The sequence below is a fragment of the Sylvia atricapilla genome, chromosome 26 (genome assembly GCF_009819655.1).
Source record: "Sylvia atricapilla isolate bSylAtr1 chromosome 26, bSylAtr1.pri, whole genome shotgun sequence".
In the NCBI taxonomy this organism is placed as follows: domain Eukaryota; kingdom Metazoa; phylum Chordata; class Aves; order Passeriformes; family Sylviidae; genus Sylvia; species Sylvia atricapilla.
The window spans coordinates 937,323-961,407 of NC_089165.1; the positions used below are offsets into that span (position 1 = coordinate 937,323).

The 24,085-nt window shown below is 59.8% G+C and overlaps 1 protein-coding gene across 8 annotated transcripts in view; it reads right to left on the reverse strand.

The window, feature by feature from the left end:
* The window catches only part of NFIC (nuclear factor I C), a 40,184-nt gene extending 21,746 nt beyond the window's left edge, over window positions 1–18,438 (reverse strand). For 7 of the 8 annotated variants that reach the window (XM_066336125.1, XM_066336123.1, XM_066336120.1 and 4 more), the window contains exon 1: window positions 16,011–16,269. In XM_066336125.1, the coding sequence (XP_066192222.1) occupies window positions 16,011–16,040 (30 nt within the window). In that variant the 5' untranslated portion in view covers window positions 16,041–16,269. Of the gene's footprint in view, window positions 1–16,010; window positions 16,270–18,245 lie in introns of those variants that run through there. The other variant, XM_066336118.1, reaches the window with a different exon arrangement.
* Window positions 18,439–24,085: the final 5,647 nt, after the last annotated feature.

Genomic DNA, 24,085 nt, shown 5'->3' on the forward strand with positions numbered 1-24,085 from the left:
ATACTGGAGCCAGCGCCACCGGGGGACAGGCACCTGCACAAGGTCAGCCACCTCAGCAGCACCTGGACCCTCTCCCCTTTGCAGGATCTGTTCCCAATAGGTTCAGAAATCCTGCCTGAAATCCCAGCTGACACTGTGCTGACCAGAGCTGCTGTGCCAGCGTCAGATGCAGCCAGACCGCAACACCCCAGTATCGGGCCCCCATGCCTGCAGCATGCTGGGTGCTCCTGTGCAAGCTGTGGGTGCCTTGGACCTATCTACTCCCTCTGGACCAGTGGGAAACTGCCCCAGTTTGCCCCAGTTGCAGCCAGCCCGGTGGCTGGCACCTGGCCCGGCACACAAGGCGTGCTCTGACTGCCTTTTTCCATTTGGTGAGCGTTGCTGGATGAGTCCGGCCCCAAAAAGAAAACAAGGAAAATGCATCCCTCTCCCTGGCCCCTCCTTCCTGCATCCCATTTTTTTTTCCAGTTTGGAAAATCAGTGCTTCCTGGCTGGGGGGCCCACAACCCCACCATGGAATGGAAAAGTGTTGGGAGCCTTCCTGGTGAGGAGCAGCACAGCTTGGAAAGCAGCAGGCAGTGGGTTGAACATCCCTGTGTGTAGTCAGGGCAGCACCAAACTGGTCCCCAAGGGCTGGCCCTTGGGGTCCCTCATGACTTTGGGGAGGAGGAGGAGGAGGAGGAAGGAGCTCAGCTGGATTCCTGCTGCAGGGTGTCAAGGCTGAGAGGGAGGTGGCTGGTTACAACTGCCACTGCCATGCCACAGGTCATGCCTGGGGAGGGTGCCAAAGGCAAGTGCTTCTCTGAGGTGAGGAGGTGGCCACGGGCAGGAGCTGGGAAAGGACAGAGCTGTGGCTGTGGGATGGGGCAAGCACTCCAGATCTGGCTCCACTCATCCCAGGGCAGTGATGCCATTCCCTGGCTGAAGCAGCTGTGTCCCAGAGTGACCCCGCCTGGAGGGAACAATGTCCCCTGAAACAGGCTTCTGGCAAGGATCAGCCCCATACAGACCCTGCTAACTCCCACTTGTGTCCAAGTCTAACACAGATCCCATTAGCCCCAAATCTGCTCCCCAAGCACAAACCCTGACAACAGCCAGTGTGGATCCCATGGCACAGCCCTGGATGTCCCCTGAGCCAGTGACCCCTACACAGACTCTGCTGTGACTTGGCACAGACATCCCAGTACAGACCCCACTGTCCCTGAAGCCAGCACAGACGCCAGTAACTGCCAGCCCCAAGTCCCAGCACAGCCCCACTAAGCCCTCGAAAAGTCCCTGCAAGCACAGATCCTTCCTCATGGGACAGATCCTGCCACCTCTGGGCGCCACCAGCCCCTCTCTGAACCCGGAGCTGTGGTCCCACAGGTGTCCCTCTCATGCCTGACAAGGGACTGTACCTTCAGTGGGGACCCCACTGTACCCATAGGGACCCAAATCTGCAGGCAAACTCATCCTAACCTTGGGGACCTGTCCCTGCCCAGGGTACTCATCCTGCCAGAGGAACCCCTCCTTGCCTGGAGCACCCGTTTCTGCCTGGAGAACCTGTCCCCACCAGCTGCTCCCAGGGCGGCCACAGGGTCCAGTTCCCGCTTCCCTCCCCAGCAGCAGCCGCTAATTCAGTGCAGCTGGGCAAGGGCTGGGCATGTGTCTTAAATCAGGGAAGAAGGTCAAAGAAAAGTAAGACAGGAGCCGAAAAAAGCAGCAGTGAGTTCCAAAAACAATACTTGGCTAGGGTGGTGGGCGGCTGATCTTCCTTGGTGGCCGGTTATTCAGACGAGCCCAACAAATTGCTGCCATCCCCTGGCCCCGCCACCCTCCCCAGGCAGCCGGCGGCAGGGCTGGCCACAGGGCTGGGGGGGACACCACGCCATTGTCCTCATCCCTGCTCTCCCGCTTGGAAGTGCCACCCTAGGCACCACTGCAGGGAAGCGTGGCAGGAACCAGGTTATCCGGGTTGGGTGAGGCAGCACCCTAGGGTGCTGCTTTTGCTCACTGTGGGGGCCGGGGGTTGCTCGGTGCTCGGCCTCGGCATGGCAGCAGCAAACCCGTTTCTGTGCCCTCCCCTCCCACGATGGGGGAGAATTTGCAGTTCTTACTCGCCCACAACTTCGACCCTCTAAAAACCCGCTGCATGCAGGAGCCTCTGTGGTCCTCGGTGCCCCTGAAGCCATTGCAGCCCCCCGCCTCCCCCCCACTTCCCCGGGATTACGGCAGGCCGGGAGCTGCGCCCAAAGCCAATCAGCCCCTCGCCAACTTTCCCTCCCGGCCGGCTTAACCCGCGCCGCGATGCCGCGCTTAAGCCGCTTTAGCAGGGCAGGCGAGGGCGGCTGGGGGGCACCGGGACAACCACACGGGAACGGCTGCTGCTGGGGCTGAGGGGACACGCAAAGGGATGTGGGGACCATCCCCAACCGTGCAGCCAGTGAGCACACCATCCCGGCTGGCAACAGCCGGCTTCACACTGGATCTACTTGGGAAGGCAAAGGCAGGGATGCACTGTATGTCCGTCCGTCCAGATTCCCACCGGGTTCCCCCCATCCAGCAGCCCCAGTGCCGGCAAAGGACTGGTTAAGTGTTTCTCCTGCTGTTTTTCCTTTGCGGGGCTGGGAAGCAGAGACGTGCTGCAATACCCCAGACGAGGCTGCTCCCGGGGCATTTCCGGATGGGAATCTGGCAGCGGAGCCTGCGCTTGGGCCTCATCCAACCCAGGCTTGTAAAGCTCTGCAACCCAGGCAGGAGCACGCCTGCGTCGGGGTCTGCCGGCCCCGCTCCAGGTCCCCCTGCACCCCCTTTCCAGGGGCTGCTGGAGCACTGGCTTTCCATGCCAGGCGCTGTGAGGGGAAACTGAGGCACGGGTCAAGCCTGGCTCTGTCTTGCGGTGGAGTGGGGAGAGGAAGGAGGGATGCTCTTTGTGGAGCTGGGCATGCCACGGAGGATTAACTCCAGGGCTTGGTAGTGCCAGGGATTGGGAAGGGGCACAGCTGAGGCGCTGCCTCATCTAGTGCTTCTGCGACGGGCTCTGGGGCTCTGCACTCCGGGGACCCTCCGCCCTGGAGACTCTGTGCTCTGTGCCACGCAAAGGCACAGCACCTGGCACGGGCGGCGCGGTATGGGCTGGCCACCCTCCGAGCATTCTCCGCTCCAGCGCCTTGTCCAAACAGGTCGGGCTCAGTGAAACAGCCTGAATTTTCCAATGAAAAAAACCCGTTTCCTCAGGAAATTCCGGAGCAGTTTTCACGGGGGAGGTGCTGGGGTGAGGGGCAGAGGAGGAGGAGCGGGACGGGAGGGGTCAGACACCTCGGCAGTTGGTTTTGCTCCCCATAGACACGGCCTCGGTTGCGGGATGTCATCCCCACGGTGGGCAGGGCGCAATGCGGGACAACCTCACTGCATCGCAGCCCTGCGTGGACCACACAGAGTTCACTCTATGAAAGGATGCTCAGCCGCCTCTCCAGGAGCCGCACACCTCCGAACTGCTGCCGGCTCCCACGGCCGCAGCTCCTGCCAGGTCCCACTCCCCGAGGCCCTACGAGCCCGGGCAGGGGCTGGCAAGTCGGGCACCAGGCTCCGTGCCCCCATGGGAAGCCTTGGCGTGGTGGCAGGGGGGAATGCGACTACAGAGGTTCCGGTAATCCTGAAAATCCCGCTACCTTAAAAGGGCACAGTGGGGACTTGCCTTCCCCTCACCAGAACCCGCAGATGCCTTTAGCAGAAGGCGCGGGGCCTCTGGTAGCCGCTTACAACTGTTCTCCGAAGCGGCTCTGGGTAATGAGTTAACCTGGTAATGAGACCTGTTGCCGAGACAGATGCAAATGATTGGGAAGCGCTCATTAGAGGGGATGGAAGGAGGCACTTAGGCCCTGAAAGGCACCCAGCCCTTCCCGGGGCCGCCCTACACCCTATTAGAACCCATTTTACAATAATTGCTCCAGAGGAGGAAATCTATTTGGATTCATCATAAAGTATTTATTAACAAGAGCTTATTCATAATTTTTGCTGCTCGCCGGTGTGGCGCGGCCCAGCCTGCTCCTCATCGGAACGCGGTTTCCCCGGCCGGGGAGAGTGGCAGTGCTCCGCTGGGGCAGTGAGGCGGCCTGGGGGCAGCCGAGGCTCCCAGGGCAGGTACAAGCTGTGCAGGCCTTGCCTGTGCACATCCAGCCCCACGGCATAGCTGCCTGTGGGGCAGAACACTCTGTCACAGCCATCTTCCCCCCCAGCTCCTGGCTGACCCAGCCCCTCAATTGCAAAACCCCTCCTGCCCCCATGCCGGGGCACAGAGCCTCGGTGCCCAGGGCATTTGGCTGGCGCCACTGGCACAGGTGGAGGTGAAGGCAGGACACCGTGCAGCGTCCTCGCAGCTTCTCTCCAGATCCTGTGGCTTCTTTTTTACCCCCAAAAGCATCCCCTGACCAATATCCACACATGGCTGGGGGATGTGGGTGGGCTCGACTGTTCCCACTACGTGTTCTGGTGGAAGGGTGAGCAGAGATGGGGCAGGGAGGGGCTCCCACCCCTCATTTGCTGCCGCGATGCTCAGCCCCACTCAGGATCAGCCCAGGAGGGGGTGAGCGGGCTCGTACAGCCCCTGGTGCTCACCGTGCACCCAGAACCACGGTGACTGCGCACCCCTCACTGAGCCGCCTTGGGGTCCCCGCACCTGGCTCTGCCCAGAAGTACCCCGCCTGGTCCTCTGAGCCACCGCAGAGCAGGCAGGCCCCCGCCGCCCCCGGGGGCCGGGCCGGTGCCCACCTGCCCGCGCCTACGTGCCGGGGCGGGAGCGGTGCCGGCGCTCGCCCTCGCAGGTGCTGCGGCTGCGAGCGGGGGCGCGGGGAGCGCGCCGAGGCCGCGGGTCACAGGAGGCCGCGGCGGCAGAGAACCTGCCAGTTGCTTTGGAAAACAGCAGGAAGAAAAGCAGCTCTCTTGGCAGCCCCGGGCTCCGGTGCCAGCGCTGCCTGGGCCCCCGCCAGCCAGCACAGCCCTCCCCGCAGACGGCAGCTGGGGGTGGCCCAGGTGGGATGGAGCCGGAGGGGGATTCTCCGGTGGCACAGTACGTGCCCCGACACCGTGCTCAGCACAGCCTCTGGTCTGTCTGGTGCACCCCCACCCCAGCAACAACTGGCACTGCCGGTCCACGGATTTCCTAAATGCACCCCAAACCAGTGAGCGGCGTGCCCAGCATGCAGGGAGGGGTACAGATGGCCCAGGGATGTATCCAGTAGCAACACGGCTAGCACTGGGTGGTGGAGGAGCCGAGAGGGTTCTGCTGAGGGAGACTTGATGGTGTGAGAGCCCAAAGCCACTTGCTGCCTTCCTGGAGACTCACTTGGACTTCCCAGGTGCCACAGTTTCCCCAGGTGCCGTCTCTACGTGTCTCCTTTGGGGTTTGGGAGCCGACGGCTCAGCCACTTTCCCAGGATGACCCCACCTGTCCCCAGGGTGAGGCGCTGCCTTTCCAAAAATAAGGAAACTGAGGCATGTCACCTGCCAGGCCAGCCCACAGAAGAGGCAGGACATGACCGTGACTGCTGAGGACTTGGAGAGATCTGGAAGCAGCAAAGAGGGGACCCTGCCCATAGCCAAGGACATGTCCCCTCGTCCTGGGAAGCATCCCGTGGCCAGCAGCAGCAGAGCCACGTGGCTTCCCAGCCGAAACCCCCCCGGGGCTCCAAGGAAGGGAAATGTTTTATGGAACTGCCGGAAAAAAAAAAAAAAAAAAAAAAAAAAAAAAAAAAAAAAAAAAAAAAAGCTTTGCCAACGGGTCCTGGCTCTGCCAGCTCCTCTGCCCTGCCCTGTGTCACCGTGGGGCCCTGAGGGTGTCCCCACCATCCCTGCCCTGGCCCATGAAGGGGGCTGCAGCGTATGAGACCCAGCACTTTGCCCACCCCGGATCCCAGGGGCTCAGCCTGGGAGCTGCCAAGATGTGACCCAGGGACAGAGTGGGTTCCCAGGAGCATAGAGGGAAACTGAGGCAGACGTGCTGGGGCTGGCAGCACCGTGTTCACTCTGCGGAGGGGGCACCACCAGAAAGGGTCCTTCCAGCCCCCCCAAGGCTCTGAGCTTGGCTTTAGCCCCTGACGCAGGAGGTTTTATTTCCCTCCCAACATATTTTTAGCCCTGTCTGCTTTGTCGTGGCCTTTCCGAGGGAGATTAATTCCCCCCCATCATGCACCATTAAAGGTGTAGGGGTGCAGAGAGGTGTCCTCAGCTTCTTCCTGGGGCTGCCTGCTGTGGGGGATTGGTGCTTGGGGGTATCTCTGAACCCTATGATGGGCAGTGCTGTCATGGGTTTGCAGGGCTCACTCTGCTGCAAATCCAATCCCTGGAGCAAGTCAGTGGTTAAAAATAGCCCCGGCCTTTTGCCGTGGAATCAGTGACCTTGCAGGAGGATCAGCCACCCCAGGGCCCTGGGGTGAAGAGTTTGTGGGCCTTTACCACAGCCTCAGGGCCTTTGCTCTGCCGTGGATGTACCAAAGGCTCAGCCTCTCCTCCAGCATCTCATCAGCTCCCTGAGTGCTCAGGCCAACCTGCCAGTACCCTCCACAGAGAGATGGAGAAACTGAGGCACGGGGTGGTGCCTGGAGATCAAAGGGGCTGGGTGTGTCCCCAAAGGGTCACCTCTGAGCCTGGCCAGGCCCTGAACCCTGAGCACTGAAGGATAGGACTGGTTCAACAGGGTGGAAGGGGGATGTTCATCCGCTTTCGGCAGCTCAGCAAGAGCCTTCCTGGGGAGATTCAAAGGCTGAGCCCGGCTGGGTCCTATTTCGGGAGGGTTTTGGATGCCTCCCAAGCGACAGAAGTGGGTGGGGGCTGACCTGCACAAAGGGACTCTGTTCGGGACGCCGAGCTCCAGCAGTGCCCGGTGCAGAGGCTGGTGGCTGTGGCTGGTCCCCTTGTCCCCCACGTGATGGGTCAGCAGCCTGGGTTGGGGCAGGGGGCGAGTGCCCTCCTCCCTTGCCAAGTGCTGTTCCCCACCTGGATGTAAACTGAGGCCCGGGGTGGGACTGCCCTTGCCTCCCGGGCGCTGCTGTAACCGCTAAGTGACACTGCCATACCGCCGAGACGGCTGTGCCAACCTGCCTTGTGACGTGGGCTCCAACAGCCACCCGCCCTGGGCTACTTGCCCAGGCTGGCCCCGAGCCATCCCCTAGGGGAGTCCAAGGTCCCCCAGTGGGGTCGGGCACTTTGGGAGCCAATATCCCTGTCACAGCTCCACGACGGAACAGGAAAAACCCCTTGACAGGCCGGATCCCACCAGCTCAATGCTACTGCAGGGCACTCTGGGGCACCAGCACCACTGGCCCTGGGACTGGGAGCCCTCCTGGATCACCTCACTCTGCCCCCACACGCCACCTCAGGGCCTGGAGGGCTCCAGGAAGCTCGCGGGGCCGCGGGGCCGTGACCAACCTGTGCACATTGCATGTTGCCTGCCACACGCAGAGCTGTGAGCGCCCATGGACACTAGGAACAGAGACTCTGGAACGGGATCTGAGGTCCTCACCAAGGTGATGGTGGGCAAGCTCCTGTCCCTGTCCCCACATGGGGCACAGCAGTCATGGCTCAGCCCTGGCTGCTGCTGGTGACTCCTCTCTCCAACCAATTCCCCACCGCAAGGCGAGGAAGCTGGTGAGCGCGTCCCGGTTCCCTCCGGCGGTACCTCAGGATGCGATGCAGTCATCGTTAATGCATCTGGACTCATTTATGGGGATGAGAAAATGTTTCCAGGTTTCCCACAAAGTCCCATTAAGATCCCAGTCCCACTCTATTTTTAGTGCCCTCATCAACAACGCCTCTCCCAGCCACCCCGGCGCTCCAGAGCCCCATGGGGCTGGCGGAGGCACCCTGGGCACACGCCTGCCTGGCTTTGCATGGAGCGGAGTTGCACACAGACTGGGTGGCTGGAGGGGACAAACCCCGGCCCTGCACTCCCCGACCCAGCAGCTTTGCACTCATGGCTGCACCCTGGGGGTGTGGGTGCCCCAGCCTGGCATTTGCTTGGGAGCAGAGGAAGAAAGAAACATGGTGGGAAGCCACAGAAAAAAGCCACCCCAGGTCACTGCATCAGCGGAGGCTGCAGCACCCCACTCACCATGGAGGATGGAGAGCGGCTGGGTCTGAGCATCCCTGCAGGTGTAGAGTCACACCCTGCAGCGCCAGATTGTCACCTGGCGATGGCCAGTGGCTGGCCCAGCCAACCTGTCCATCAGCAACCTCCATTGCCCTGGCAGCGTCTCCTCCCAGGCAGCGGGTGCCCACAGGGCTCTCGGTGCAGCTGGCAAGGGCACGAGGATCCTGCCCTCGGCGCTGCGCCCTCCCGGGCTATCTATAGCCATGACCTCAGCGAGAGCCGGGGCAGGACCCGGCCGCGCATCGTCCCTTCTTGGCAGGGTCACTGCCTCAGCCCCCACCCGGCACAGAACTGCCGCCAAGCCGAGGCTTTTATCCCGTACGTTTGCTAATCCGACAGGATTCGATGTCAGGGGCTACCCACGGGAGGCTCACAAAGGCCGTTTCCAGGGGTGCTCAGCCAAGCGATGGAGAACGTCAGCAGGGAAGGGCAGACGGCGGTGCTGGGTGTCACCGCCTTAGGTGACAGGGTCTGACCCCGGGGGCTGGACGGGAGGGAATGTGCGTGACCCGGCCGCGAAGAGGTCGAGCAGGGGACGTCCTTGCGTAGGCAGGGGTGACATGAGGACACCCCGCAGCTGCGCCCCGCAGGCGTCGGGGTCACAGCCTCCCGCAGAGCCGGGGGTCGTGGGGAGGACCTGCTCGCTCTGTGCCAGCTGCCCCGGGGGAAGCGGGGAAGGGGTGGCCCAGAGGAGGGGAATTTCCCCGGCTTTTTTCTCCAACAAACTCCTTGGCTTGTGCAATTAGAGAAATTTGTTTAACAAACTCCCGGGGGAGCGGAGCGGGAAGGTGGGGTGGCGCGCGGCCAGGGCGCTGCTCACACAGGCCCGCTCCCTCCCCGCCTGCGCCTTTGATCAGCAGCGCACCGCGCCGGGGGACGGGAGCCGTTCCCTGTGGCCGGGGCCACGACGTGCTACCGAGTGCCCCGGACCCTGCGGACACGCTGCCCGCGGCAACCCTTTGTCACGCGTCCCTTCAACTGCTGCTTCGCAGCCCCCTCCGCTCATCACCCCCATTCCCATCTCCCTCGTGTTCGCCGGGGTGGCACGACCCTGGCACGCTGCCATGCTCAGCCTCCAGCCTCCCGGGCCACAGGTGCGCACACGTGTGTGCCCCACTGTGCCCGTGCGCAGCGCAGGCTCCGGGCACGCACTCGCCCGCTCGCTCCCGCTCTCTTTCTCATGCGATGCCATTTCCATCAAAAACTCTTTACTCGGCACTTTTCTCCTCATTGGTATTCACGCTGCGCGCTCGCTGTCCTGGCGTACAGGTTACTAAAGGAGATTTTGCGGCGCAGCGTGGCGGGGGTCACATTTCAGCCTGCGCCGTCTCGCTTTCCCAAATCGCTGGGCAGCAGCCAGGGACGGCGGGAGGGGGCACAGGATCCGACACATCGCAGCTCCCGCCAGGCAACCGTGGGACCAAGCGGCCTCGTCGCCTGTGGCAGCGCGGCGAGGCGGGCTGGCGGCGGCGGCTCTGCAGCACACAGTGATAGGTGGCTCCCTGGGGACAGCCAGCAGGTCACCGGCACTCGCCGTCCTCCAGGCAGCCCCACGTGCCTGTGCAACGTGGGAGCATCTGGAAAAGGGGGTCCGAGCAGAGAGCGGGGCACGCACTTGGCGTTGCCACCACCTGCCAGCACCCAGATGAGGTCTGGGTGACATTCACCGTGCCCCTGGTGGGACTGTACCCCCGGGATGACATCCTGGGGTGTGGAGGGTGCAGCGGTGCCTCCTTTTTTCAGGGCTGGTTTGGGGAAAGGGGAAGTGTATGAGTGGAAAATCAACATTTCTCTCTCACGGGCTTTTTTTTTTTTTTTTTCTTTCCTTTGAAAGCAAAAATATTTCTTGGTTTTTCGTGATCAGAAACATGTTAGGGGTTTTTTTGGACAACAGCCGGTCAAATACCATTTTTTCCGTGAAGGGAATGCAGGGGCCCTTTGCAAGGAGAGCGAAAGCCTTCCTAAAAAACAAAATATTTTTTGCTTTTTAAACCCCTAGTTTTTTTAAAAAATGCACCTGGCTATGGACTTGAATAAGCGCCCAGGGAAGAGGGGTCAGCAGGAGGGCTGGATCCCGGTGTTCCCGTGCCAGGCAGTGCTGCTGGAGTGGTGGTGGTGGTGAGGAGGGCAATGTCCACGGCAGGCAGCCCAAAGCCTAGACCTGGAAATTTCGCCCAAAATGCTGCTCAGTGCTGGCTGCTGGCCGGGGAAGGAGGATTAATGTGCTTTTAGAGCAGTGGTGAGTTAACCGAGAAATCAATCCTTGGCAGTGGCTGGCCCCAGGTCCCCCAGCGTGTGAGCGCTGCCACACCTGAGCCACGGGATCCTTTCCCAGCTCCTCTCCAGGACTTGGGAAGCTCCGGGTCTTGGCGGCCGGCACAGGGTGTTGGGTCCTGGCCAAGCTGGCACAGAGCGCCCGGCCGCGGGGGATGCCTGCCCAGGGCCGACGTGACGGATGGAGAGCTCAGCCGCCCGCCCGGGTGTGAGCCAGGCCCCGGGATGCCCGGGGGTACCCCTCCCTGCAGCTGGCACATCCCAGGGGTCTGCATACCCCCCTCACGGGTAAGATCTCCGAGTGTCTGGCTGCCACGGTAGGGAGGGAGGCTGAGCTCAGGCGTTTGCCCGCGCTAATTTGGTGCATCCAAAAGCATCTTGGTACCGAAAATCCATGAGGATTTGGCACTGGGCACTCTTGGCCCACCCCTGGTGAAGGGATGCCCCACTCAGACTCAGCCCCAGCAGCAGCCCTCAGCCATGATGTGCGGATGTCACCAGTGATGCCACATGATTCTGGCAGGGCTTCGCCCCCACTGGTGCCCTGGCTGCTCCCATTGCCTTCGCCACCCTGCCTCGACCTGCCCGGCACATCACAAGGAGCTGTGGGAGAAATCCTCTCCCCATGGGTCCCTAAGGAGCACATTCCTGCCACCCCAGAGCCCTGCCTACACTTCCCAGCTTGGGTGCAAGGACTGATGGGGACAGCAGTCCCCCCCGTCCCCTCCCACGGGCAGCCAGCCCCCTCGGAGATGCTCTGTGCAGGCACTGCCATCCCTAAACAGCGGAGCCACAGCACGGCTGGGGGTGGCAGGCAGCGTGCCAGCTTCACAGGGAGGGATTTTACCTCCCTGACAACCCTCCTCCCCTTCCAGTGAGGGACTCTGGGGATGCTCCCCATCACTGTCACCATCCCCCTGTCACCATCCTGCCACCAAGGGCTTGGCTTGTGGCTAGAACAGGTGCAGGCACAATGGGAGTGATGGGGGAAAATGGGCACCCCTTGGGCTGCAGGGATGTGTCCAGGGGCCAGGCACAGGGATTGCTGGCACAGGCACCATCAGGCAAGGAAGGCGGGTGAGCAGACAAGGCAAGCTGTCCTTGTCCCTGCGGCCACTCCCCGAGAGCCCTGCCTGGAATGGACCTACCTCTACCACCTCCAAAGGCAGGAGGCACTGACCCTTCCCTTTCCCTGTGAATACCAAATCCCTGTTCAGGCCCTCCTCACCGTGCACAGCCCTGGGGCAGGACGGATCCCTCGGTGCCACCGTGGCAGTTCTTCCCTGGGCCCTCGAGCTCCCCATTCCAGGGCTGCCCAGGGCTCCCCGGGAGCCGCCTTTCCCGCCCGTTGCTGTGCCTTGATAAGGGCTGCCTGGGCCCGCCCTTGCCGTGGTTCCTCTGCCCAGCGTGCCTTGCCACCCCAGCACTGCCCTGGCTGCACTATCCACGCCACAGCCACCCCTGCAAGGGGGGAAAACTGCTGGATCAAAACAGGATCAGGCTACGGCTCCCAGCATCCATCCCCAGCCCTTCCGGGCTCAAGCGAACAGAAAAACGCCAAAGGGATCTATTCCCAATTGCTCCAAGAGCTCCAGGCAGTGCTCTGGGCTTTGTTCAGCAGTCTGCAAAGGCGTGTGCACACCCGCAGTGCCGGGCACGCGGTGGGATCACTCCCTGTCCTGGTACAGAGGGAACTGCAGGCATGAGGGACCTGAACCATGGTCAGGGAGGGAATCGTGGGCAGGGCAAAGCTGCCCAGGGAGGAGAGAAATCGGCAGGTACCTCGAAAAAGGGCAGCTGATTTACTGCACGAGGCCCCAGACAAGTTCAAGGTGAGGAGGGGGAGGGCGGCACAGCGTGAGCACCGGCCAGCAGCCCCTCATGCAGCTGCCTTTATCCCGTCCGCCTCCCCGCATGCCCGTTCCAGGCCCCCAATCCAGCATCAGAAACCTCACTGAAAACAGGATCTATTTTTCCTGGGTGAGGATTTCAGATGGGATCAGGCAGGAGCAGTGGGCGCGAGCAGCGGGGCAGGGCTCGCCGGGGCAGGCGGGCACGGCGTGGCGGGCGCCGCGGGGAAGGCGAGGATCTCCCGAAGGTTGCATTTAAAGAACAGCCTCATTGTTTTTCCCAAACAATACTCAGCAGATGGGAGAATTGAAAGTGTGTTGCAACCTTCCCTCTCTTCCCCCGCCATGCCCGGCTTGCTGCTCCCATCCTTTGGCAGCCGATCTGAGCTCCCGGCTGGAAACCAGTTCTCCGGAGCTACTGGCGGAGGGGGTGAGCACCGGTGCTGAAAAGCCCCGGCGCTTTTGGGAAGGGAGCATGCCGTAGGATGCCCCATGAGATGTGCCCAGCAGGCAGCTCCCCTCTCCAGCTGCGTGCCTGCAGCAGCGGTGGCAGCCGAGTGATGTGTGGAGCCCGGCCGTGGCCGGGAAGAGGTGGGATCCCCTCGGATGCCTGGAGATGTGGCTGTGACCGTGCCACGTGGCCGCAATGCTTCTGGCAGCCCAGCTCCACCCCCCAGGCCCTGAGCTGTGCCCGTTTACTGGTACCGAGGTTTGTGCCAGGCCAGTTTAGCCAGACACTCCCTGACGCCCCTTGGATGCTGAGCCACTGACTGTGGCACGCACGGGGGTCCACGCCTGGCCACCGGCTCTCGGTCAGGCAGTGCGGGGGCATTGCCTCTGCCATCCCAAAATCAGCTTTGCACCCCTAGCATGGAGCCTGGGGAGAGGGAAGAGGGTCTCTGACCAGACCCTGACGGGATGCCCAGCTCCCAACACTGCGGCTGCCGTGGAGGATGGCGCCTATCTCACTTCATTCCCATCCTGCGGGTACCAGGGTGGGGGGCTGGGGGCACTGCCAGGTACCAGGCACGAGCCAGAGGCGTAGGAGCATCACCAGTCATAAAATTTGCAATATTCCTCCACCAGAAGTATCCCAAACCTCCCGCCATCGCGAATCCAGGAGCCAAGGATGATTGTTAAGGCTTTGGAAATCCCTTTGGCTTCTCGGCAGCAGCTCCCAGGGGACACATGTGCAGGTCCCTGGCAGGTGCTCAGCTCCAGGGTTATTTTGGAGCCCGGGCAGCCGGACACCCCCCGCAGCCCGCCCTGCTCCCCCGTGGGCAGGGTGAGGCCTTGTGCGTGGCGGCGGTTCCGGTGCCGCTTCCCTGCTAATCTGGGCAGCTCCCTCCTGACTTCCCGGCCTGTCCCCGAGGGGGGACAGAGGTGAGCCGTGGAAGCGGGAGGAAGTCCCCGGGCAGGGACACAGAGCAGGGGAGGGCACAAAGCCACCCTCTTGCCTGACGGGGGACACGGCCGAGCCCGTGGCCGGGAGCGTGTGGCGGGCCGTGCCTTTTCCAGGGCTGTTTGGGTGCTCCTGGGCTCTCCAGCCTGGGCCTGCTCCGGCTGGAAGGCGCCTGCCCGAGGCTCCCGCGGTCCCAGCGGCCGTGCCGGGCTCCAGAGGCTGGCAGCGGCGGCGGCGGGGAGATGCGCAAAGGCTAAGGCAGGGCGGCTCCCGCGCACGTTCCAATGTATCCACATCACCATCCGCAGCTCCCGAGCCCGGCCGAGCTGCCCGCCGCGCGGGTGGGATGGCGACGGGAACGGCCGGGCTGGCGCTGGGGACGACGGCCGGTCCCATCCGAGCCGGGCTGGATCGGAGCTCAGGCTGTGTCAGGGCGAGGGGGAGGACTCCAGAGCCTTCCCGGTGCGCAGGCAGTGGGGCACAGGGTCCGCGGAGGAAAAACCACCTCAGCCAGGAGGTGTGCTGGGAACGGCACGGGTTGGTGAGAAGGGCTCCTGCCAGCCCCAGCGACCGCATGGCTTCCCACATCACACCAGCACCGGGAGCTGGCAACAACAGGCGCTGCCAAGCCAGCAGCAGCTGGAGACTGGGAGGGTTGGGAGGTGGCGGGACCCCTGGGATGGATGGAGTCAGGGTGCAAAAGGTAGGATGGCAAGGAAAGGGAAAAGAAGAAAGAAAAAAAAGGAAAAAAAAAGAAAAAAAAAAGAAAAAAGAAAAAAAAAGAAGAAAAAAAACCCACACAAGAAAAATAGAAAAGAGAAATAAACGAGGAAAGCAAACAAGAAAAAAAAAAAAAAAAGCAAGGGAATATAAAAAAGAAAAATAAAGACGGAAAAAAGAAAAAAGCACAAATAAAATATAGAAAGAGAAAAAGAAAGAAGAAGAGTTAAAAAAAATAAAAAGAAAGAGAAGTAAATAAGCCAGATTGAGGTGTGACCCTTGCCAAGTCAACCACACGACAGGGAGCACCACCTCAGGGTCATCTGAGCAGCCTTGGTACTGCCCACCCTGCCCGTGTCCTCTCCAGCCTCGGCTGGGGCTGGGGAGAGCCGGGGCCAGAGCCCGCACTGCCCCACAGCTCACAGCGCCCCGAGGGGACCCCCACGGACCCCCGTGGGCAGCGGAGCCCCAGCCCCGGGGCAGAGGCAGACTCAGCCTGCGGCTCCATTCTGGGAGAGGGGGTCTGGCCCGGGCAGGGGGTCCTGCAGCAGCACCCCCTCCCCACAGCACAGCCCCTGTGGGTGCAGCACGAGGCCGGGCCCGGAGCGGGCAGCGTCTGCCAGCAGGGAACAGGTTACGAGGCGGGGAAAGCTGCCTGCTCAATAATTAAATAAATATCAGCGATCAATAAGCACAATGCAAAGGCAGAGCCGCAGTGGTCGTGCTGTGGGCAAGGGGGGGGGGTTCCTGAATCTCCCCCCTGTGACCATTCCGGCTGCTGGGGGGAGATTTCGGGGACGTCCCCGCACCGTGGGCCCGGGCACAGCCACCCTGCCGCGTGCCACTGGACCACGGCAGCATGGCCTAGGGTGACACCGGTGTCCCCACGCACGGCTTGGGGCTGCCTCTCGTCACCCTGACATCCTGATGGGGAGTGGCATCACCCCTCACCTCGGGTACGGAGGGGGTGCCCCCACATCCTGCAGCGCACAGCCCCCCTGCCCTCTTGGCCGCCAGCACGGCGTGGCATGGCCGGGTGCACATTGTCCCGAAGTTGGAGGGTTTAGAGCAAAATGCCTGTGCCTCCCCACCCCTTGCACCCCACCATGTGCAGCTAGACTGGGGGGGGAAGGAAAAAGTTTCATACTACGTAAGAGACAGCGCGGCCGAGCCCGAGCCTGCAAAGCTGAGCCCCCCCAAGGCTCCCCGAACACACCGCGGACCCCCCGCACCCCACGGCGTCCCCCTCACCCCCAAAGCCGGCGGCTTCCCTGCACCACACACCTCTGGGCGCAGCAAACAAAAAATAAAACCCAAACCACAATGCAATCTTCCAACACCCCCCCACGCCCCAAGTGAAAGTGAAGGCTGAAAAACCCAAAAAGCACCAGAAACACTATAAAAAACCCCTGCAAAAGGCGAGGGAGGGGGACAAGAGGGGAACGCGGCTCCTCTGAGCAGCCCTGCACGGCCCCAACCCGCCTTTCTCTGTTATGATTATTTTTAGGGAGGGGGGTGTTGCGCTTTTTTTTTTTTTTTTTTTTTTTTTTTTTTTTTTTTTGTATTGCAACTGTTAAAGTCTGCTGCAGCGAAAGGAGCAAATTGGGGGGAGGGGGAAACGCGGGGGGGTCCCGGTTACCTGGGTCAGGCAGAGAGGAGACGAATACATCCCGAGCCGTGCTGGGAAAGTGCCTAATTGCAGGGCTGAGACTCGAGGCGTAAAAGTTACTGAGTCATTTCGGAGGCTGGAGCAGTCCGGGCGTTTTTTCTCTCTCTCTCCTCCGGAGCGGCTCTGCGGGGCCCGGGGGGGGGCAGCCGGGCACGGGGGGGCGGCCCCGCGGGAGGGGGGGCCGAGGAGGAAATAAAAAGATTCCAACTTCCACCCCCCCGCCAAAAAGCTTCAAAAAAAAAAAAAAAAAAAAAAACCAAACCAAAACCAAAACAAACCAACCCTTAAAAAAAAAAAAAAATTCCCCCCCCCTTGGAAAATAAAGCGCTTTTTTGTTGTTGTTGTTGTTTGTTTGGGGGTTTTGGGGAGGCGGTTTAAAGAGGCAGAAGGGTCATCCTCGCCCCAGGGGGGGTCGGGGGTCCGCACCCAGCCTGCAGGCACGGGCGGCGGGGAAGTTAGAAGGGAAGCGGCTCCATCCGAGACCCGGGCAGCGGAGAGAGAGAGGAAAGAAAGAATGAGAAAATGAAAAAAAAAAAGAAAAAAAAAAAAAAAAAAAAGAAAAAAAAAAAAAAAAAAGAGCGAGGAATGAAGTGACGTTATGAAAAAAGCCCATCCCAAAATATTACATCCCATTTAAAGATGTAGGAACCCCCTTTGGCTCGCAGGGCCGAGGCGCTGCGGGGCAGGGGGGGGCCGGGGAGGGACGGGGCCCCCGCGGGACGGCGAATCCCCCTCGCCCCGGCGCGGCCAACGCCGAGCGCCCGGCTCTGGCTATTCAGGGGGGGGTATTTTTTAATTTTTAAATTTTTTTTTTTTTTTTTTAAACTTAACGGAGCCAATCCGGCGATGGGAGAGAAAAAAAACCTTGCAGATTCATGTGCAACTTCTGGGCAGCGGCCCCGGCGCGGGGGGTTGGTAGCGGTGTCAGTGCCCGCACCCAGCCCCGGTACGGGGGGGCCTCCGCCGGCCCCGCCGCATCCCTCTCATCCCGCCGAGCCGCTTGTTTCCCCCCGCCGCCCCCGCGGGATTTAACCACCGACAGTATCACGGGGCCACGGGCAGCCCCGCGACCCCCCTCGTCCCGGGGAGCCCCGCAACCACCCCCGCACCAAGAGAGCGGGAGATGAAAAAAGCGGAGCCTGCGCCCGGCAAACTCCAAACCGCAAGTTCTCACTCCGCAAGCCCCGGCCCCGGCAGATCGCGGGCGCTAATGACGCTAATTAGAGAGCGCGCGGGGATCGCCACGGGCGGAACACAAAGGGGATCCCCGGGCACCTCCCGGCCCGGGGGGGCAGCGCCCCGCTCCCCTCAGGGACCCGACCCGCAGCGCGGCCGCTCACGGCGCGGAGCCGCGGCTCCGGCGCTGTCTGTCTCCCCCCCCCCCAAATAAGAAAACCGTTTTTTGTGTGTTTTTCTTTCTTTTTTTTTTTTTTTTTTTTTTTTTTTTCTCCTCTCCGGAGACAAGCCCTCGCAGCGCCTCTCCCCGCACAACTGATTTTCACTCTCAACTTCTGCCGGCCGCTGCGGCCCCTCCCCGCCCGGGGCCGGGGTTCTCCCCGCATATTCCCCCCGCAGGCACATCCTCGTCCCCGGGGGATGCGGCGGCTCGGCGCAGACTTGGCCGGGCGGGCCCGCTCCCCGCACCTTCCCGGGCCGGCTCGGGCCGTGTCGCCGCGCCCCCCCCGTGGCCTGGCAGGAGGAGAAGCGGGCGAAGCCCCGCACAGCGGGGGCCGGGGGAAATGTTTTTATTCTCGCATCGAAGACGGCGATTCTCCTCTCCCACCCCTGTACGGGCAGGGCGGCCCCGCGCAGCGCGGATTTGAGCGCGACCCTCCAGGGCGTCACTTCCAAGTTCAAGTCGGTGCGGCTGGCGGCCTCTCCGCCCCTTTTTTAGCGGCCATTTTCAGCTCCATCCAGCCCTCCGCTGGCTGCGGAGGCTCCCCCCGCGCCGCGACCTCCCCGCCGGGCGGCTCCCGCCGCCGCCTCCGCCCCCCGGTACCGCGGGGCGGGTGGGCAGGGGGAGGAGAGACGGCGGCAGCTTCCCCCCGCCCGCCCCCGCCGCCCCGACACCGTATTAAACTCTCCCCGCCGCCCCCTCCCTGAGAGCAACTTTTGCTCATGGGGGCACCCGCAAACACGCGCACACGGGGGGTGAAGGGGAGAGGGGGGAAGTAGAAGAGAAAACGAAAGTGTCATGGGACCTACCATCGCCAAGTGCAATTAACGGGCTCCAAGTTGCTGCGAAGCGCAAAGCAAAGAGGATGGATGGGCTGGTTTGGGATTTTGGTCTAAAACGTGTGTTTTCCACCGCGCCGAAGGAGGAGGAAAAAAAAAAAAAAAAACGCTGCCCCGCGAAAGAATTAAAAAAATTAAAAACCCAATAATAATAATAATAATAATAATAATAATAATAATAGTAATAATAATAATAACAACAACAGTGATGGTAATTATAGTCAAAGTCCTCCGAGGCCAGCGGCACAGCACAGTGTCCCCCGCGGGCGGTCACGCTCGCTCCGGCTCCGTGGCGCTGCCGGGGGCCACGCTCCGGGCGGGGGCCGGGCTGCGGGCGGGGGGCGCGGGCCGGCGGTGACGGGCGGCGGGAGCGCGGAGCCCGCGCCCGGCCCGGCCTTATGCGCTGTGGGGGTGGCGGGGCTGGGGGATGGCGGGGGTGGACGCGATGGGTATTTTTGGAAGGCAAGCAAAAAAAAAAAAAAAAAAAAAAAAAATTAGAAAAAAAATTCTTTTGTAAAAATTTTAAAAAAATAAAAAATAAAAAAAATAAAAATAAAGCCCGGGAGCGGGGCGGGCGGGCGGCGCCTACGGCAGAGCAGCGCGGGCATCCCCCCCGCGCCCCCCCGGCGCAGCCCCACTCCGGCCGGGCACGGCTCCTCCTCGCAGCCCGCAGCGCCCCGTCTCCATCGCCGCCGCCCCCGCCTCCTCCTCCTCCTCTGCCTCCTCCCCTCGCCCGGGGCACCGGCGGCGTTGCGGCGGGGACGCTCCCGGTGCGGGGGCGGGGAGGGAGGAGGAGGAGGGAGAGAAGGAGGTGGCGGAGGAGGAGGAGGAAGGCTCCGGCCCCGCTCGCCCGGCAGCGCGACGGTGGCCCCCGGCTGGTGCGGGTAGGTGGCGGGGGTTGCGGCGCGGCCCCCCCGGGGCCGGCTGGCTGCGGGGCCACCCTCCGGCCCTGCCTGGCGCGGGGGGGGCGACGGGGGGCGCGGCCCCGGTGCCGAGCTACCGCAGCGCGGGGAGGAGCCGCGGGCAGCGCCGGGCTCACCGCCCGCCCCCGGCCCGGGCATCCCCCGGACAGCCCCGCTCAGCGCCGGCCGCCGGCCCCCGGCCCGGCCGTCCTCGGGCAACCCCCGGCCCCGGGGACTCGCCGTCGCCCTCATCCCCGGCGCACGGGCGCACCTCAGCACCCCGCTGCGGACACCCCCCGGTCACTCCGACCCCCCTCGTGCGGACGCCCCGGTGGTCACCGCCCGCCACCCCTGTTCCCGGAGGCAGAAGCCTCCCCGTGTTATCCCCCTGCCACCTCCACCCCCGGCCGCAGACGCCTGGCCCGGTCACCCTCCGTGCCACCCCCCGTCCCTGGGGGCACACACCCTCCGGCCATGTCCCCCCGACTCCAGCTCTCTCGAGCATCCTCCATCCCTGCCCCTCTGTCCCCTCCGGGGCTCCCCACTCATCCCCGGCCCCCCATGCTCTCGTGTTCTCCCCAGCCTTCCCTTCACCCCTTCCCGGGAACATCCCCGGATTCCCTCTATCTCTTAAAGCCACAGGCTGCTTCGCAGCCGGGGCCGGCCGGGTTGGGGCCTTTGCCCCCTCCCCAGTCCCTCTCAAAAGTTGGCAGCGACCCGGGCACTGGGTTTGGTCCGGGGGTGCTGAAGGATTCGTGGGGAGGAAAGTGATTCCCTCATTTCTATCGACCCCTTTTGTGTCTGGACCTGGATTTTTAACCCTTGTTATCGAGTAATCCTTTAATCTCTTAATCCTTTCAAATAACCATATTTTTCTATAGGAAGGCAACAAAAATTAGATATTTTTTCAGTTTGCTGAGGGCCGAAGCGTGCATCGTGTGCCTGGATTTTTCGGCACGCTCCATAGTCCTGAACAAACAGGAACATAATCTCCGTCTGCCTTGAGCTCAAATGGTTTCAGTGTGATAAATAATATGCTAAATAATTTATTATATTTTTTAAAATAAAAATTAAAAATAAAATAAAAATAAAATTTAAAAGCAAACTACTCAGTCTTTTCACTAGTTTTTATTCCATAATTTTCTCTCTCTTTTATATATATAAATTTTATAGGGGGTACTCTGAGCCGGATCATTTTTACAAGGGCTCAGCTCAAATTCAGCAGGGATTTTGGATACATGGGAGGTTTATTTTATCCATCCCCCATATTTCCTTTGCCCACCACATGCATACCAAGATACTGGGCATTAATTTGTACATTCACAGGGTATTATATTATATATATATTACATATATACATATATTTACTGAGTTATTTGTCAGACACAAGTACGGCCATCGGCCTTATGGAAATGCGATCTAATTTTATTCCAGCTGTCTATAAAAGAAAAAAAGGAAAAATTCTTTAAATTTAAAACCTCTAGAACTTTTTTCATGTTGGTTTTTTTTTGGTTTTTTTTTTTAATCACCATCTGCTCCCCCCCCAAAAAAGCCACTTCCCTGTTTTAAAGCTGAAAAAAAAAAAAAAAAAAAAAAAAAAAAAGGCTGAAATGAGCAGTTCCCTCGCCTCGTCCCAGCTCCAGAAGCCTCGAGGAATGTAAACTCGGCGGTAACTCCGCTCGCAGAGCACAGTTTGCATTTTCTGCCTGGCTCTGAGCGCGATACGGCGCAAAAATAAACCCTGGGAAGAATTTGCCAGTTTTTAACCGCTTCCAAGGCCGCTGTGGTGCCCACTGGCAGCTCCCTCTCTCCTGCCAGGGTTTTATTTTTCTCCAGCGATTCCTCGTCTCCCCTGGCCCGGCGTGTTTTGGGGGGGATGTGAATATTTGGGTTCAGGCTGTGGGAGATTGCTGGGCTGGCAGTGCCAGGCTGAGCAAAGAGGGAAAACGGGAGAGAAAGAGCAGGGCTGGGATTGTATTTTCCCTTCTGCGAGGCCCTGGGGTGCAGGGTGATGGGGAAGGGGTTATTTATTTCTTCATGATAAAGAAGTGATTTATTATTTATTATAAATAATTGTTTATATTTATTTATAATAAATAAACAACTGCTGTGGTTATTTATTTTTGCAATGCTGTTAAAAGTATTTCCTGGGTGATTCAAAGCTGGGGCTGAAGGACTGCTGGCCTTGGTTTTGAGTCATCCCTGTGGGTTTACAGTGGCCCAGTGTCACACCCTGTGTCCCCCCAAATTCATCCTGCAGTCTGTCCCCCTGAAATGATCCCATTTTTCCTCTGTCAGTGGGGACTCATCCTGTAGGAACCGTAACAGCTCTGGCCAAGCGTGGAAATTATTTCAATGCAGTGAGCGGCACCTGTCCCCTGGCACTGGCAGAGGCAGAGCAAAGGGCAGCCCAAATCCTGACCCCTGATCTGGAGGTCACTCGGCCCTGGGGGTGCTGCAGGATTTGGGGTGCCGTGGGCTGTGCTGCCCATGGGGCTGGAGAGCTGCCCCCACACCCTGTGCAAGTGTCCCCACTGCCCCCTGCTCACTGCAGCCTCCTTGGCCTGGACCCCAATTCCTAGTGTAACCCCCAGGCAGAAAAACACTAAAAAATATAAAAATCATAATTTTTTTTGTGTGTTCCCAAGCTGCCTGTAAAATGGCATTTTGAGGACAGGAGTGGAATCTAAACCAAATTTAATTTTCCTGTGCAGGCCATCCCTGCTGCCTCAAATAAAACTAAAATTGTGGGGTGGATTTGGGGCACGATTCCGTCTCTCCAAATGTTTTTTGCAAGGATTAAAGCCCCGAGGTGGAAGCTGAGTTACCCCGATTCCAGGGAGTGGCTGGATCAGGCCCTTTGTTCATTCCTTGGGTTTTTATCCTGGCCTGTTTGTGAGCTCACGACCCCCCGTCTATAAAACCAGTGCTTGGAACAAGTGGAAATTTGTGAGGCCCCCCCCCCCAAAGCTGGATTTTATTTCTAAAGGGCATTTCATGGTTGATTTGTGCTGCTAAGACACTTCGATGCCAACTTTTGGGCTCAGCCAAGGGGGTGCAGATAACCATGGAGCAGCACCGGGCTGGATGCCCCCCCAACACCACAGGAAAACATCCCTCAGCCTCATTAACTCTTTTTTGGGGCTCATTTTTTAGCATTTTTGCAGTTTTTTTTTTTTTTTTTTTCCCAAGGTCCCATTCTACTGGGCGCAACGGCACGGCCGAGCCACGTCCCTCCCTGGAAAGAGGGAGAGAAAGAGAAATAATCCGTGTTGGGATAGTTTTGTTGCTGGCTTTCTTTGCTTTTAAAATAACTTTTAAGGAGAATATTCTGGTTTTGACCAGAATTTATTTACTTTATTCCTGCATATGGCTCTTGGCCTGGGTCCCAAACAGGCCGAGGTCTGGCCTGGCTCGATTCAAAGCCAAAACGTGCAATGAAAAGAGATTTTTTTTTTCCCCCCTTTTCTCTTTCTTTCTAAAGCAGGTTTTTAACTAGTGAAATTGTTGCTGACAAGGGGGGGATTTCAGTTTAAAAATTGCTAGCAGATTTCAGGGAATTATTCTGCAGGAATTTCAAGGGGTTTTAGGATTTTTGCTGTGGCTTTTTATTGTTTTTTTGGCTGTAAGTTAGATGTAAAAAAAAAAAATAATTTGAATCCCCAGTTTTCCTCCTTACTCTGTATTTTTCCGTTGGCTCAAACATTACCTTTTCCCCCCAGATTTGTTGGAAACCAGCCCTCAAAGAGCTCGTGTAGCCCTTTCCCTGCTCTCACACAATGCAGCACAGAGAACTGCGACCTCACCAGAGCAAATCTCCCGCAAAATGACCCTAAAATTTGGTTTTACATCGAAAAGGGGCTTTGGGGGAGTTGTCAAATAGCTTCAAACACCACCACGGGCCCATGGTGCTGCTGCCCTCCCTATGCTGGGGGCTTGGACCAGGACTTTTGCAGCCACGTGTGGATAGAGGCACTAGGAATTCTTGCAAACACCGAAATTTCACTCATTAAAAAAAAATCTCTCAACAACAACCAAACCCCAAATGCAACCAGGAAACGTTTCCTCACTCGTTTGGTTTTTTTTTTTAGTTTTTGGTTTTTGGTTTTTTGTTTCTTTTTGGCTTTTTTGTCCACAAAGACATAAATCAAATCTGGCCGCTCTCCCAGGACTGATTTGTCGTGTTGGTGTTGGGGAATTTGGGGAAATTTCTGGAGTGGGAGGAATGGAGAAGGATACGGCCCTGAGTCTTTGTTTGGAGGGAGTGAATCCCAGTTTGGTTTTTGCCTTCTCCCTGCAGACACAGCTGGCAGAGGGGGGTCCTGCCATTGTCCCCATGTCATGGTCACGCTGCCATAGCAGCCCGTCGGCCCCTGCAGCTCAGTTTTGGGAGCAGGAGCACCTCAGTGCCATGACCCCGGTGACATCCTCAGCACAGGGATGTGCTTCTGCACCTCCACACTGGCCAGGAGGGCCCCCCCAAAATGTTTGTGTGCCAAGGGGAGCAGCACCAGGGGGTGAAGGGGGGATAAAAATCCCCCCAAATACGGTTTTGCTGGAGGGGAGGGCGGAGGAGCAGGGAAGCTTTGGGGAGCTGAAAGTGAAAGTGGTGGGCAGTGGGTGCAGCAAGCACTGTGAGTATTTTGGGGAGCCAGCTGGCACCCTGTCCCCTGGGGATTCAGTCCCCACGAGCTGGGCCTGGGGAGGGCACAAGTGGCCAGTGGTGGTGTTTTGGAGCCCCAGCAGAAGTGGGAAGGAATCCTGGGGGAATTTTAATCAGCTGCCAAAGCAAACAGAAGCGTGGGGAGGTAACGAGGTACCTGCTCCCGCTGCTGGATCCAACACCTCCAGCTCGGCCCCAGCCCCCTTCCCACGGCGTGTGCTGGGCTCCAGGGCAACACCCCGGCA